Source organism: Pristiophorus japonicus, chromosome 6, assembly GCF_044704955.1.
Source record: "Pristiophorus japonicus isolate sPriJap1 chromosome 6, sPriJap1.hap1, whole genome shotgun sequence".
NCBI classification, from domain to species: domain Eukaryota; kingdom Metazoa; phylum Chordata; class Chondrichthyes; family Pristiophoridae; genus Pristiophorus; species Pristiophorus japonicus.
In genome coordinates, this window is record NC_091982.1 from 41648861 (window position 1) to 41663562 (window position 14702).

The following is a 14702-nucleotide window of genomic DNA, read 5'->3' on the forward strand; positions in this document are numbered from 1 at the left end:
GAATCTTCTACCAATTTTGAACTGCCAATCATAGGATTATATAGGATATAGGGCACAGAAACAGGCCATTCGGCCCAACCAGTCCATGCCAACGTTTATGCTCCACTTGAGCCTCCTCCCGTCTTTCCTTGTCTAACTCTATCAGCATAACCCTCTATTCCCTTCTCCCTCATATGCTTGTCTAGTCTCCCCTTAAATGCATCTATACTATTCGCTTCAACCACTCTCTGTGGTAGCGAGTTCCACATTCTCACCATTCTTTGGGCAAAGAATTTTCTTCTGAATTCCCTATTGGATTTCTTGGTGGCTATCTTATATTGATGGCCTTTAGTTATGCTCTTCCCCACAAGTGGAAACACTCTCTCTGTATCCACTCTATCAAAACCTTTCATAATTTTAAAGACCTCTATTAGGTCACCCTTCAGCCTTCTTTTTTCAAGAGAAGAGCGACCCAAACTGTTCATCCTTTCCTGATATGTATACCCTCGCATTTCTGGTATCAGCCTTGTAAATCTTCTCTGCACCCTCTCCAGTGCTTCATTTGATAGACGCTCCTGCTTGGGGAATTTCAATTCTTGCGTTGCATCCTTCCTAGCAACACTGGATGCCGATCGTCTACCGATGCTCCCAGTGCCCGGCGTTACCATGGCGATAATGACAGAGAATGTAATAACTGGCATCGCTCTGTTATTACTGCCCCACTCATATTTGGGCAGGCACCTCTGGCATCTTCTGTCACTTCCAGCTCAAAGTTCAGTGTGCAAAAATGGACAGGGATCTGCCCTAGACGGGTTCTCGATTGGATTTTTCCATGCTCACCAATGTCAGAACCACTGGCAAAAGCAAAGAAAACGCACCGGAACACCCTGCCTTCACTGTCTTAAGTTCACACACTCGAAGAATGACGGCTTGAATGAGTTCCTGGAGGACGGCCAGCACCTGTTGAGCCATAAATCAGCAGCTGCAGGTGATAGGGGGAAGAAGTGGAGGGGAAAGAAGCTGTCATTCAATACCTTCATTGTACACTGTGGCAGGCGGGGCCACCGAGGGTTAAAATGGTCCTGCTGGTATTTGCCCACACCCACTCACATCAGCAGTTCCCACTGTGGCTTAAGGAAGAGTGCTGTAACACAGCTTGATTTGTTGAATGCAGTCCCAATGACAAATGGGCTGTATCCTCTTCCTCCAGATCACATTTCCTCAGCATTGCCAGGCTTGAATTAGGGGCTTACGTCACTGGTATCTCCATGTGTCAGAGTTGATTAAACTGTCTGAAGTGGGACTGAGGTCAGAGAGCACTGTTACCTCCGAAAACTGCCACGGTATTGACTCCCCTCCCAGGAGGGCTAGAGTGACTAAGGGCCCCACTGGAATCACATTCAATGGCCAAGCCTATGCTTTTAAAGAGTTCTCCTTTCACAATCTCAGGATGTCCCAAAGCACTTCACACCCAATTATGTACTTTTGAAGTGTAGTCACTGTTGTACTGTAGGAAAAGTAGTAGCCTACTTGCTCACAGCAAACTCCCACAAACAGGAATTTTGGTAACCTACAGGGCTACGGACCAAGAGCTGGAAAGTGGGATTAGGCTGTATAGCTCTTGGTTGGCCGAAATGGCCTTCTTCCCTGCTGTAAATTTCTATGATTCTTTCCAATTTCTCCCCTCCTTTCCTGAACATGGTGAATCGTAGTGTGCCATGGTTCTCTGGATTGAGGTTTTGGGTGTCGAATGTCCATAAGAACATTGAGTTTTGATTAAGTTAACCTGCCTCTTTTGACAGATGCCGATGGAACTGCCGTGTATTTCCAGCATTCGCTGGTTTTCTTTCAGATTTCCAATGCTTTTTATTTACAGGTACCTGCAGGCCTCCAGTACCTCGCCCAAGTGACCAATCCTCCTCTGATAGCTTTGACAACAAGTGGAGTTGTACGCTTTTCCCAGCTTGCACAGAATCAATTAAATCAGAGCGACCCTGTGAAATTCAATGGAGCCGATTTTGTTTTTCTATGGACCGCACGTAGGCGTGACACTTAAAGCGAATAATATCGGGCGGGGTATAAAATCGGTGTTCTATCTGATCTGTGGCTTTCCCCCTCCCCATGGTGAGTTAGGTTAATATTACCCCCAATACCCCCGGCTGACAAATTGCACACCTGAAAGTTACAGGGGCTCACGATAATATGGTTCATATCATCATCATCATCATAGGCAGTCCCTCGAAATCAAGGAAGACTTGCTTCCATTCTAAAAATATTCTCAGATGACTCTACAATCCAATACGAGAACCACAGTTTCTGTCATAGGTGGGACAGACAGTGGTTGAGGGAAAGGGTGGATGGGTAGTTTGGTTTGCCGCACGCTCCTTCCGCTGCTTGCGCTTGATTTCTGTATGCTCTCGGCGACAAGACTCGAGGTGCTCAGCGCCCTCCCGGCTGCTCTTCCTCCACTTAGAGCAGTCTTGAGCCAGGGATTCCCAGGTACCGGTGGGAATGTTGCACTTTATCAAGGAGACTTTGAGGGTGTCCTTGAAATGTTTCCTCTGCCCACATGGGGATCGCATGCGTTTTGGAGTTCCAAGTAGAGCACTTGCTTTGGGAGTCCCGTGTTGGGCATGCAGATGAGGTGGCCCGCCTAGCGAAGCTGGTCGAGCTTGGTTAGTGCTTCGATGCTGGGCATGTTGACCTGAGCATTTACTTAACACTTATGAAGAAAACATTTCTTTGAAACTAATCACTGTAGACAGGTTACAGGATTGATAGGAAAAGCTTTCAAGCACTTAACCACCACGTCAAGGTGTAAACACATATTTCCTTTTATTTTGCTGAAGAGAAAATTCAGACACTGGTTTCCACATCAATTATAGTGACATTATATGTTCTCAATTTGGCATTTTCAGGACAGTACATATCGAAGACATAGCTGTGTATGTTTATGCTGTAGTTTAACGCAGGCATGAAAATAGCGGGCAGCCCAGGTAGACACAAGAACACATTACCTGTTCTACATGTGTGTTTTGGGGTCATTCTTCCTACGTTTCCCCCCTCTCTCACAGTGGAGTACAGTACTTAACTCTCTCACAGTGGAGTACAATACTTACCTCTCTCACAGTGGAGTACAATACTTACCTCTCTCACAGTGGAGTACAATACTTACCTCTCTCACAGTGGAGTACAGTACTTACCTCTCTCACAGTGGAGTACAGTACTTACCTCTCTCACAGTGGAGTACAATACTTACCTCTCTCAAAGTTGAGTACAATACTTACCTCTCTCAAAGTTGAGTACAATACTTACCTCTCTCACAGTGGAGTACAATAGTTACCTCTCTCACAGTGGAGTACAATACTTACCTCTCTCACAGTGGAGTACAACACTTACCTCTCTCACAGTGGAGTACAACACTTACCTCTCTCACAGTGGAGTACAGTACTTACTTCTCTCACAGTGGAATACAGTACTTAAGATGTAACTGCTTTTGCTTATTTGTTTATTCTTTGCCTCTTCCTCTTCAAAACTTTTTCTTAATTATTCATATGAATCAAAACAATTTCTTTCCCACGGTGGATTTTCAGTTCCAGTTAAAGTTATCTTTGGTGGCCGTGCTATTCCAGGGATATTTTCCCAATTCAAAGTTTCCAATGGCCAAGACCTTGAACAGTTAGGGGTCATTGGCCTTGATTTGGGCTTGGCTGACTATCTCATAGCTCAGTACTACTAACAAACTCCATCTTGCAGACTGACCTACTTGTCCAGCCTGGATCCAACTGGTTGTTGTTTGATTGAAATATTGGGATTTAAGAGATTCTCAAAATTCTTCTACTCAAATTGATGTACTTTATTTCCTCCCCCTCAAATTCTACCCATACAAATATGCCAGTACCATGTGCTTGGGGGAGAGTGAGAGATATGGTAGGAGTAGGAATAGGAGTGCGTCGAAGATTTGGATGATGAGTCCTATTGGACATTATGCAATAGTGAACCACTGCATGCCTGTGAATCAGCACGAGAGGAAACCTTACAAAGTAAAGGAGATCAATCAATCTCAATGTCAGTGCAATTCAGAACTGAGCATTGGTGGGGAGAAGTTAGTTTATAACCACAAATGGAGTTCAGGTATTTGGATAAATCGCATCTACATTTTTCCTTGTTAAAGTTATGCATGGCAACAGTGGACTACGGAGCAAAACACAGAGGAGTTGTAGATAAAATAATCCTAAGTGAACTGAGCCAATATTTCCAGGAAACTCACGTTATCACCTTCTCACCAAAGTCTCGAATCCACAGTTGGTACATGAGAGCCCTCTTGCTGTCACCTCCAGTCTGCCAGCTCCACTTATGATATTAATGGCACCGAGCCCTTCAAGAAGGAAAGTGCTGTTATTTTTAAGTGTGTTGCAAGCTGCATCACCACATGAGGACAGTGCAAGCCATGCAATTGCATGGGGCCCCGAGCCAGTGGGGAGCCCTGAGTGGAGTCGGTAATATGCTTAACGATCTGGACTTTATCGCCGAAGGATCCCAAATCGAACCTTTGCACAGGACCCCCGCCGTAAGGCAAATGCCACTCCCAATTACCATACTTAGAAACAGAGGAGCATTTAGTGACCTTGGCCCCAAGTTTCCACATGATTTGCTCCTGATTTTTAGGAGCAACTGGTGTAGAACGGAGTATCTTAGAAATCGGAATTCTCGTCATTTAGTTTGCTCCAGTTCTAGTCGGTTAGAACAGTTTCACTTTGGAACAGAATTTTTTTTTCAAAAGGGGGCGTGTCCGGCCACTTAAGCCTGTTTTCAAAGTTTCGTCTGTGAAAACTTACTCCAAACTAACCTAGAATGGAGTAAGTGAAGATTTTTGTACGCTCGAAAAAACCTTGTCTACACTGTAGAAAATCAGGCGTAGGTTACAAATCAGGCTTAGGGAATGGTTGGGGGGGGGTGTGTTTAAAGGGAAGTTTACAAACATTAAACACTTCAATTTTACAAATAAAGAGCCACCATCAATAATAAATGATAAATACATCAATAAATCAACCAATAGATCAATCAAAAAAAATTAATAAGAAATAATTTTTTTTTAAATCAATAAATAAAACATTTTCTACTTACCGACTGCAGCACCGGGAGCCCTCCAACAGCGTGCTGGGATGCCCCCCTCAGTGTGTCTCTGTCAGTGTCTCTATCTCTCTGTCTGTGTGTCTCTCATTCTCTGTCTGTCAGTGTCTGAGTTTCTGACAGCGAGGGGAGGGGGAGGAGGGGGGTAGAGGGAGGGAGGGGGGGGAGCAGAGGGAGGGAAGGGGGAGGGAAGGCAGAAAAGGGGAAGGGGGGGTGAAGGAGGAGGGATGGGGGAGAAGGGGGAGGGGGGGAGAAGGGGGGGAAAGGAGATTGGGGGGAAGGAGATTGGAGGGGGAAAGGAGATTGGGGGGGGAAGGAGATTGGGGGGGGGGGTGGGGGGGAAGGAGAAGGAGGAGGGAGATTGAACGGGCCGGGCCCGAGACTTCTGGCAGGGCCCGTCCCCAGCACCAGATTTAAAGGTACGTGGAGCTGGGTCGGGTCGGGGGGATGGTGGGAGGGAGGTCGGTTCGGTTCGGGGAGGGAGAGGGAGGTCAGGTCGGGGGGAGGGAGGTCAGGTCGGATCCAGTCCGGGGGCGGGGGGAGAGCGGGTGTCGGGTCCGGAGGCGGAGGCGGGGAGGGAGAGCGAGTGTCGGGTCCGGTCCGGGGGCGGGTGGGGGGGGAAGCCGGAGTCAGTGTCGGGTCCGGTCCGGAGGCGGGAAGCGGGAGTCGGGTCGGGAGGAAGCAGGAGCTGGGCATGGGAGGAGCCTTATTCACGCAGCCCCAGTGAGGCCATTCGGCCAGGTCTAGGGGCTGCGTGCTTCGGGCCCCTCCCACACAGTTTTGGGCACCTGGAGCTACTGCACATGCGCGCCCACTGTCCCGGCACTGTTTTCAGCGCAGGGACCTGGCTCCGCCCCCTATAGTTCCTGCTGCGCTGCGCCGAGGGCCAGAGGACCTGCAGGGAGGTGGAGAATCTGGAGGGTTTTTTTAGGCGCACTTTGTGGCGCGAAAAACGGGCGTCCAGGTCGGGACTGCGCTGTTCTAGGCACGGCTCGAAACTTGGGCCCCTTGTCACGTTTAGATTTTGTGCTACAAGTTTATACTTTTAGGGAAAAAGAAGTTGAAATTAAAATGCTAAAATCCTACTTATGAAAAATGGTCACACTGAGTTAGTTGTCACTGTAAAAACTTTGGGATACAAGGCATCCAGTCGCCATAGAGTTCCCAGACTGTGGCTCTCAGAATCGGTTGTATTTCTCCGACCCACGCACCTGGTTAGTGAAGCTACTCACTGTAAGACCTGACTTGCAGCATTGGCCCGATAGTGTCTGCTTCAAGGCAGCCTTGCCACGGCAATTAAAGCGATAACTGTGAGGAGCTTTTTGCAGCAGTCTTTTGCAGAACTATCTCTGGCCGAATTCTTCATCACAGGGTTCCCACTTATTCTTTCCTCTTAAAAAAAATGTTTGCCTTGCCTCTGCTGAAGGCACTGACTTATTCTGGATTTCAGTTTAGCTGGTGTTGGCTACCATCCCAACACCGCGACTGAGCTGCTGTTCTTCATGTATGAACCCAGACATTTGAGTGCTGGCAACTATTTAACCATCATATCGTTGCTGACTCAGCCTGTGTTTTCCAGCAGAGGTCCCGAGGCCGCAATCAGGAGTAGGAAACCTAGCTGTTTTGTTCTTTTCAGCTTCTTGTGCTTGATATGGGTGGTAAGGGCCAACTGTCACAGCCCAACTGCTGCCTTGGCTGAGATTAGCCAACTCAGCACAGAGAGAGGGTTGAACCAGGACCTTCTTAATTAGTATATCTCAGTACCACAAAACCCAGTACATTTACTTACTAAGCCATTGTAGAATGGGCCAATTAAAAAGCATACTACAAACGTCTGCGAGCCAATCTACTGAAGCTATATAAATGTATTGTGTTTCTGTGTGCTGGTCAATATTTATCCCTCAACCAAGATCACTGATTATCTGGACATTATCACATTTGCTGTTTGTGGGAGCTTGCTGTGCTCAAAATTGGCATTTCCGCGTTTCCTACATTACGACAGTGACCAAACTTCACAAGTACTCCATTGGCTGTAAAGCATTTTGGGACATCCTGAGACTGAAAGGCGCTACAGAAATGCAAGTTCTTTATTTTCTTTCTTTGAGGAGTGGCAGAGAGAGGTCATTACCTTGCATTTGGTGCTGACGTGGGTTGGTCATTGCTTCAGAGACTGATGATTTTTTGGCTCTGGTTAGCAGGCTATGGTAGGATGCCCCCCGGTCCAAGATGGCAGATAGGCACTGCTTCAGTTACAAGGCTGGTTTTATTCTTCTTCTGAAGGCACTGACTGATGTTCGCATGTACTTTCATGGGTGGCTGTAGCTCTCCTGATGTCTCTCTTATTTTGTAGGCAAACGTGACAGCCACAAAGTGTCAATGAATGAACAGCCAGATAATCTGGTTTTGGTTGAGGGGGGAATATTGACTGGGATACCAGGAACTCCATCAGTTGTGGGAGCTATTAAATCCACCAGAGCAGGCAGATAGGATCTATCTGGCTCAGTGTAAGGTCATCCAAAAGGCAGCACTCCTTCAGAACTTACATAGTGCAGCTTGAATCAACAAACATCTGACTCTTAAGCAAGAGTGCTACCAAGCTGTGTTAAGCTGATACATATCCAGCAAGAGCAGATGCTGATGTAAGCCACGTGTTCATTTTCTCAGCCACAGATGTTGCATCAAAGTGAACCGAAGATTGGGTAGAAATTAGCAATTAAAAAATGAAGAGATCCCGATTTTGAGGAAGTTGATCTTTAGCTGTAGCAGCAGTTGGTGCTATAATTGACCATAGTATCTCTTCGCTAGGGAGAAGGAAGAACAGGATTAAGCTCAGGTCAAACAACCTGACTGTGCTCACACGTCAAGAATGGATAGTTGAGTTGGGCAGCAGAGGGCTCCTAGGGGAACAGGACATGTCCCACCATGAGCCTCTGTCTTCAGGAAAAGAGGGGAGATAAGCAGGGGCAAAAATGGTGAGGTCACAGAGAAGTGTTAGTATATCATAGAGTCCCTGCTATGAGGGGAGAAAATCCGAGGCAGAATAATTTTGTTTTGTGTTTGGATGAGACGGACTCCTGCAGTACAACATTTTTTTTAATTGACCCTTCTGCGGCAAATATTATTTTTTTTTCCACCCCCCAATTCTGACTGTGCTCGTAGCTCGTTGTCACCTGATTCTACTATCCATCCTCTTCAATAACAGCAGATGTTCCAGAGAGTGTGTAGGAACAAGCAGATTGACCAGAAGGAGATGCAATCAGGCCAAGTTAATTCTTGACTGTTCAATCCCTTGTGTTTGAGTGTTTTACTGACACATAGAATTCAGAACTACACTTTTGTTTTATTTTGTTGAGGATGTAAAATGAACTAACTCTGGCACAGTGTTGTGTAACAGAATTGCACCTGGCACCTTCCTGGTCTGTGTCGTTCAGTACAATAACAGCAGATTTAGTCAGTAAGCGATTGTATTCATTTTTACACTAAATGTTTTGCATAGTTGAAAAGAGATGTCTTTGCTTGTGTATCATAGAATGGTTACAGCACAGAAGATGTCCTAGCTTAGTGCAGGAGCACTCAGCTAGTCCCACTCCCCTGCATTTTCACCAGAGCCCTGCATGTTTTTTTTCTTCACATAATTATCCAACTCCCTTTTGAAAGCCACGATTGAATTTTCCTCCACCATCCTCTCAGGCAGTGCATTCCAGATCCTAACCACTCGCTGCGTAAAAAAGTTTTTCCTCAAGGCGCCTTTGGTTCTTCTGCCAATCACCTTAAATCTGTGTCCTCTGGTTCTCGACCCTTCTGCCAATGGGAACAGTTTCTCTCTATCTACTCTGTCTAGACCCCTCATGATTCTGAACACCTCTATCAAATCTCCTCTCAATCTTCTCTGCTCAAAGGAGAACAACCCCAACTTCTCCAGTCTATCCACATAACTGAAGTCCCTCATCCCTGGAATCGTTCTCGTCATTCTTTTCTGTACCCTCTCTAAGGCTTTCACATCCTTCCTAAAGTACGGTGCCCAGAATTGGACACAGTACTCCAGTTGAGGCCGAACCAAAGCTTCATCATAACTTCCTTGCTTTTGAACTCTATGTGGCTGTTTATAAAGCCCAGGATCCCATATGCTTTTTTAACCATTTTCTCAACCTGCCCTGCCACCTTCAACGATTTGTGCACATATACCCTCAGGTCTCTCTGTTCATGCACCCACTTTAGAATTGTACCCTCTAGTTTATATTGCTTCTCCTCATTCTTCCTACCAAAATGTATCACTTCGCACTTTTCTGCATTAAATTTCATCTACCACATGTCTGCCCATTCCACCAGCCTGTCTATGTCTTCTTTTAAGTCTATCACTATCCTCCTCACTGTTCACTTCCAAGTTTTATTGTCACCTGTTGCTATTTGCCCGAATTCTGCCCAATGAATGCCGTGAAATTGTTACGCCCGGTAAAAGCAGGCATAAGGCCTGCTTTTACCAGTGTAAGAGTTTTAAAAAACAGAAAAATAAAATGTTATCAATTATTTATACATTCAAAACATAGAAACATAGAAAATAGGTGCAGGAGTAGGCCATTCGGCCCTTCGAGCCTGCACCACCATTCAATAAGATCATGGCTGATCATTCCCTCAGTACCCCTTTCCTGCTTTCTCTCCATACCCCTTGATCCCTTTAGCCGTAAGGGCCATATCTAACTCTCTCTTCAATATATCCAATAAACTGGCATCAACAACTCTCTGCGGTAGGGAATTCCACAAGTTAACAACTCTCTGAGCAAAGAAGTTTCTCCTTATGTCAGTCCTAAATGGCCTACCCCTTATCCTAAGACTGTGTACCCTGGTTCTGGACTTACCCATCATCAGGAACATTCTTCCCGCATCTAACCTGTCCAGTCCCATCAGAATTTTATAAGTTTATGAGATCCCCTCTCATCCTTCTAAACTCCAGTGTATAAAGGCCCAGTTGATCCAGTCTCTCCTTATAGGCCAGTCCCGCCATCCCTGGAATCAGTCTGGTGAACCTTCGCTGCACTCCCTCAATAGCAAGCACATCCTTCCTCAGATTAGGAGACCAAAACTGAACACAATATTCCAGGTGAGGCCTCACCAAGGCCCTGTACAACTGCAGTAAGACCTCCCTGCTCCTATACTCAAATCCCCCAGCTATGAAAGCCAACATACCATTTGCCTTCTTCACTACCTGCTGTACCTACATGCCAACTTTCAATGACTGATGAACCATGACACCTAGGTTTCGTTGCACCTCCCCCTTTCCTAATCTGCCGCCATTCAGATAATAGTCTGCCTTCATGTTTTGCCCCCAAATTGGATAACCTCACATTTATCCACATTATAATGCATCTGCCATGCATTTGCCCACTCACCTAACCTGTCCAAGTCACCCTGCAGTCTTTTAGCGTCCTCCTCACAGCTCACACCGCCACCCAGTTTAGTGTCATCTGCAAACTTGGAGGTATTACACTCAATTCCTTCATCTAAATCATTGATGTATATTGTAAAGAGCTGGGGTCCCAGCACTGAGCCCTGCAGCACTCCACTAGTCACTGCCTGCCATTCTGAAAAGGACTCGTTTATCCAGACTCTCTGCTTTCTGTCTGCCAACCAGTTCTCTTTCCATGTCAGTACAGTACCCCCAATACCATGTGCTTTGATTTTGCACACCAATCTCTTGTGTGGGACCTTCTCAAAAGCTTTTGAACGTCCAAATACACAACATCCATTGGTTCTCCCTTGTCTACTCTATTTGTTACATCCTCAAAAAATTCCAGAAGATTTGTCAAGCATGATTTCCCTTTCATAAATCCATGCTGACTTGGACCGATCCTGTCACTGCTTTCCAAATGCGCTGCTATTTCATCTTTAATAATTGATTCCAACATTTTCCCCACTACTGATGTCAGGCTAACCGGTCTATAATTACCCGTTTTCTCTCTCTCTCCTTTTTTAAAAAGTGGTGTCTTCCTTTGTGAAGACAGAACCAAAATACTTGTTTAACTGTTCTGCCATTTCTTTGTTCCCCAATATAAATTCACCTGAATCTGACTGCAAGGGACCTACGTTTGTTTTCACTAATCTTTTTCTCTTCACATATCTGTAGAAGCTTTTGCAGTCAGTTTTTATGTTCCCAGCAAGCTTCCTCTCATACTCTATTTTCCCCCTCCTAATTAAACCCTTTGTCCTCCTCTGCTATATTACAAAATTCTCCCAGTCCTCAGGTTTGCTGCTTTTTCTGGCCAATTTATATGCCTCTTCCTTGGATTTAACACTATCCTTAATTTCCCTTGTTAGCCACGGTTGAGCCACCGTCCCCGTTTTATTTTTACTCCAGACAGGGATGTACAATTGTTAAAGTTCATCCATGTGATCTTTAAATGTTTGCCATTGCCTATCCACAGTCAACCCTTTAAGTATCACTTGCAGTCGATTCTAGCCAATTCACGTCTCATACCATCGAAGTTACCTTCCCCAAGTTCAGGACCTTAGACTCTGAATTAACTGTGCCACTCTCCATCTTAATAAAGAATTCTACCATATTATGGTCACTCTTTCCCAAGGCGTCTCGCACAACCAGATTGTTAATTAGTCCTTTCTCAGTACGCATCACCCAGTCTAGGATGGCCAGCCCTCTAGTTGGTTTCTTGACACATTGATCTAGAAAACCACCCCTAATACACTCCAGGAAATCCTCCTCCACTGCTTTGCTACCAGCTTGGTTAGCTCAGTCAATATGTAGATTAAAATCACCCATGATAACTGCTGTACCTTTATTGCACACATCCCTAATTTCTTGTTTGATGTTGTCCCCATCCTCATTACTACTGTTTGGTGGTCTGTACACAACTCCCACTAGTGTTTTTTGCCCTTTGGTATTCCGTAGCTCCACCCATACAGATTCCACATCATTCAAGCTAATGTCCTTCCTTAGTATTGCATTAATTTCCTCTTTAACCAGCAACACCACCCCACCTCCTTTTCCTTTCTGTCTATCCTTCCTAAAAGTTGAATACACCTGGATGTTAAGTTCCCAGCCTTGGTCACCCTGGAGCCATGTCTCCGTGATGCCAATTATATCATATCTGTTCATTGCTATCTGCGCAGTTAATTCGTCCACCTTATTCCGAATACACCTCGCATTGAGGCACAGAGCCTTCAGGCTTGTCTTTTTAACACCCTTTGCCCTTTAGGATTTTGCTGTAATGTGGCCCTTTTTGCTTTTTGCCTTGGGTTTCTCTGCCTTCCACTTATACTTTTCTTCTTTCTATCTTTTGCTTCTGCCCCCATTCTACTTCCCCCTGTCTCCCTGCATAGGTTCCCATCCCCCTGCCATATTAGTTTAACCCCTCCCCAACAGCACTAGCAAACACTCCCCCTCGGACATTGGTTCCGGTCCTGCCCAGGTGCAGACTGTCCGGTTTGTACTGGTCCCACTTCCCCAAGAACTGGTTCCAATGTCCCAGGAATTTGAATCCCTCCCTTCTGCAACACTCCTCAAACCACGTATTCCTCTGAGCTATCCTGCGATTTCTACTCTGACTAGCACATGGCACTGGTAGCAATCCTGAGATTGCTACTTTTGAAGTCCTATTTTTTAAATTGAGCTCCTAGCTCCCTAGATTCGCCTTGTAGGACCTCATCCCATTTTTTACCTACATTGTACAATAAGGTAAGTTTATTTTTAGCCCCATTAAAACATGAAAATTTATTTTTCAAAAAACACATTTTTGTTTTATTTATATATGTATATCATTAAATGCCATTTTAATTCATTTTAAATATGTAATGGTCTTTTTTAAAATTTATTTGATGTGTAGAGGTATTTTTTATGTGATCCCCATTCATACTCATCGGCTGTCTGTACAAACAGAATCCCAATAAGCATAAATGGGAATTCCCTTCTTTGATTGGTTGGGCCGGCCCACATGGTCCCAGGGACGCTTGCAAACTGCCTGCGCCCCGAGGTACGTGGACCTCTACGCAGGCCTACGCGTAGAGGCCCAGGAGCGCAAGTCTCCGTGGACCCCTAGGCAGAAGGTAAGGTTGTAGATTTTTTTGCTGGCCGGAGGCATCCGCCCGCGGGAAGCCTCCGACTGTAAATTCAGCCCCATTATTTTGCTGTGTGGGTTCAGAACCTGTGCTGAGTTAGCAGGTTTCAGTCGCAATGTTGGCAGAGGTACTACAATTGTCTTCAGTGAAGCTTGGCAAAGAGTGAGGGGGAAATTCAGCTCGTGTTTTCAGTCCTGATCACTATTCATATCATAACCTGTAGAAAAGTCTGCAAGTACAAATGTAAGTTGAAGACAGCACCAGACCTTTCCAGCAAGGGTTACTGGATAACTAGCTGGTTGATAGCTTGTACGACATTTTTGTTTCCTAACCAATTGTAACTCTGACTGCCAGTGCAGCTTGATCAATTAATTCAGCACAGACCGGTAGTCAACCTTGAGGTCTATATGGTTCAATACCATACCATGCAATGCATTTACCAACTGAACCCTCAAGATACCATGTTAGAGATGTTAGTGTGCAACGAGAATTGCAAAAAAACGTTTGTTTTCCAACACCAAATGTTGATGGATGTCTTGTTTTGCTTTGCAGGGGGTTCCTAACGGTTACTTTGGGCCTTGTGAGGGTCGAGACTGCAGCGGAGGTTGCAAATGTTTCCCAGAGAAGGGGTCAAGGGTGAGTGAGAAGCAATCAGATATTATTTCATTGGTTTCTGTTTTTGTGAATGCCCAGATTGGGCTGGGTGGACCCAGCTTCAGTCTGATCAAGAGACGTCCCCGATTTCAGCCTGACTGGGGCACGGTCAGACTTCAGCTGGCCCAGAATAAAAGATCCCTGATTTGAGAATGGACGGCTGGCAGGAAAGAGTTCTGACTTCAGCCTGATCAGAGTGGCACTTGAACTTCAGACAGTAAACTATTGTGATAAAGCATCTCTGTTCTTGTGTTCTATACCAAGCATACATGCCAACCTACAAAACTCTGACAAGTTGATGGACAGCTTTGAAAGAGCTGGTGTCGCCCCCTGAAAACTGACAACTCAAACAATAACGTACAACTGAAAAACAGCCTGAATAAAGCCCACTGCCTCAAAATGACCGAAAAGTTCAATTCCTCTTTATTGGATTTCAAGAATTTTATTGATGTATGTTTTTCTCTGAAAATTGGAACTCATGGTTTCACAAATGACATATCCAGATCACCACATTTACCATTGGAAAGCTCGTAAACTTCCTGCGCTGATGGTGAATTTTAGGTACATCACTGTCCTGTGTGACACTCTAGTTTGAAAATCCTGACAGAAACCCAATCGTTCCATTTTTATCCGAGATAGATATAGTCATTAATCAGACATGGTTGATGAATGACTCACTATATCAGTACTTCTAAACACTAATGTTGGTTAATAGTATACCACTCCTTTGATGATTGGACACCACGGTACCGAAATTCTGATCGCGCCCTGGGCCCATCTCTGGGAGCACAATATTGAAGTGTGCCGACAGCACAAGTAGGGATTTTGGCAAACAATGAGGTGGATTGCAACAGACTTCCGGAGGAGAT

General features: G+C 45.3%; 1 protein-coding gene across 5 annotated transcripts in view; it reads left to right on the plus strand.

Annotated features, from left to right (window-relative positions):
* Nucleotides 1-14702, plus strand: part of col4a6 (collagen, type IV, alpha 6) — a 575180-nt gene that overhangs the window by 222105 nt on the left and 338373 nt on the right. For all 5 annotated transcript variants that reach the window (XM_070882795.1, XM_070882794.1, XM_070882796.1 and 2 more), the window contains exon 4: nt 13732-13815. In XM_070882795.1, the coding sequence (XP_070738896.1) occupies nt 13732-13815 (84 nt within the window). The remainder of the gene's footprint in view (nt 1-13731; nt 13816-14702) is intronic.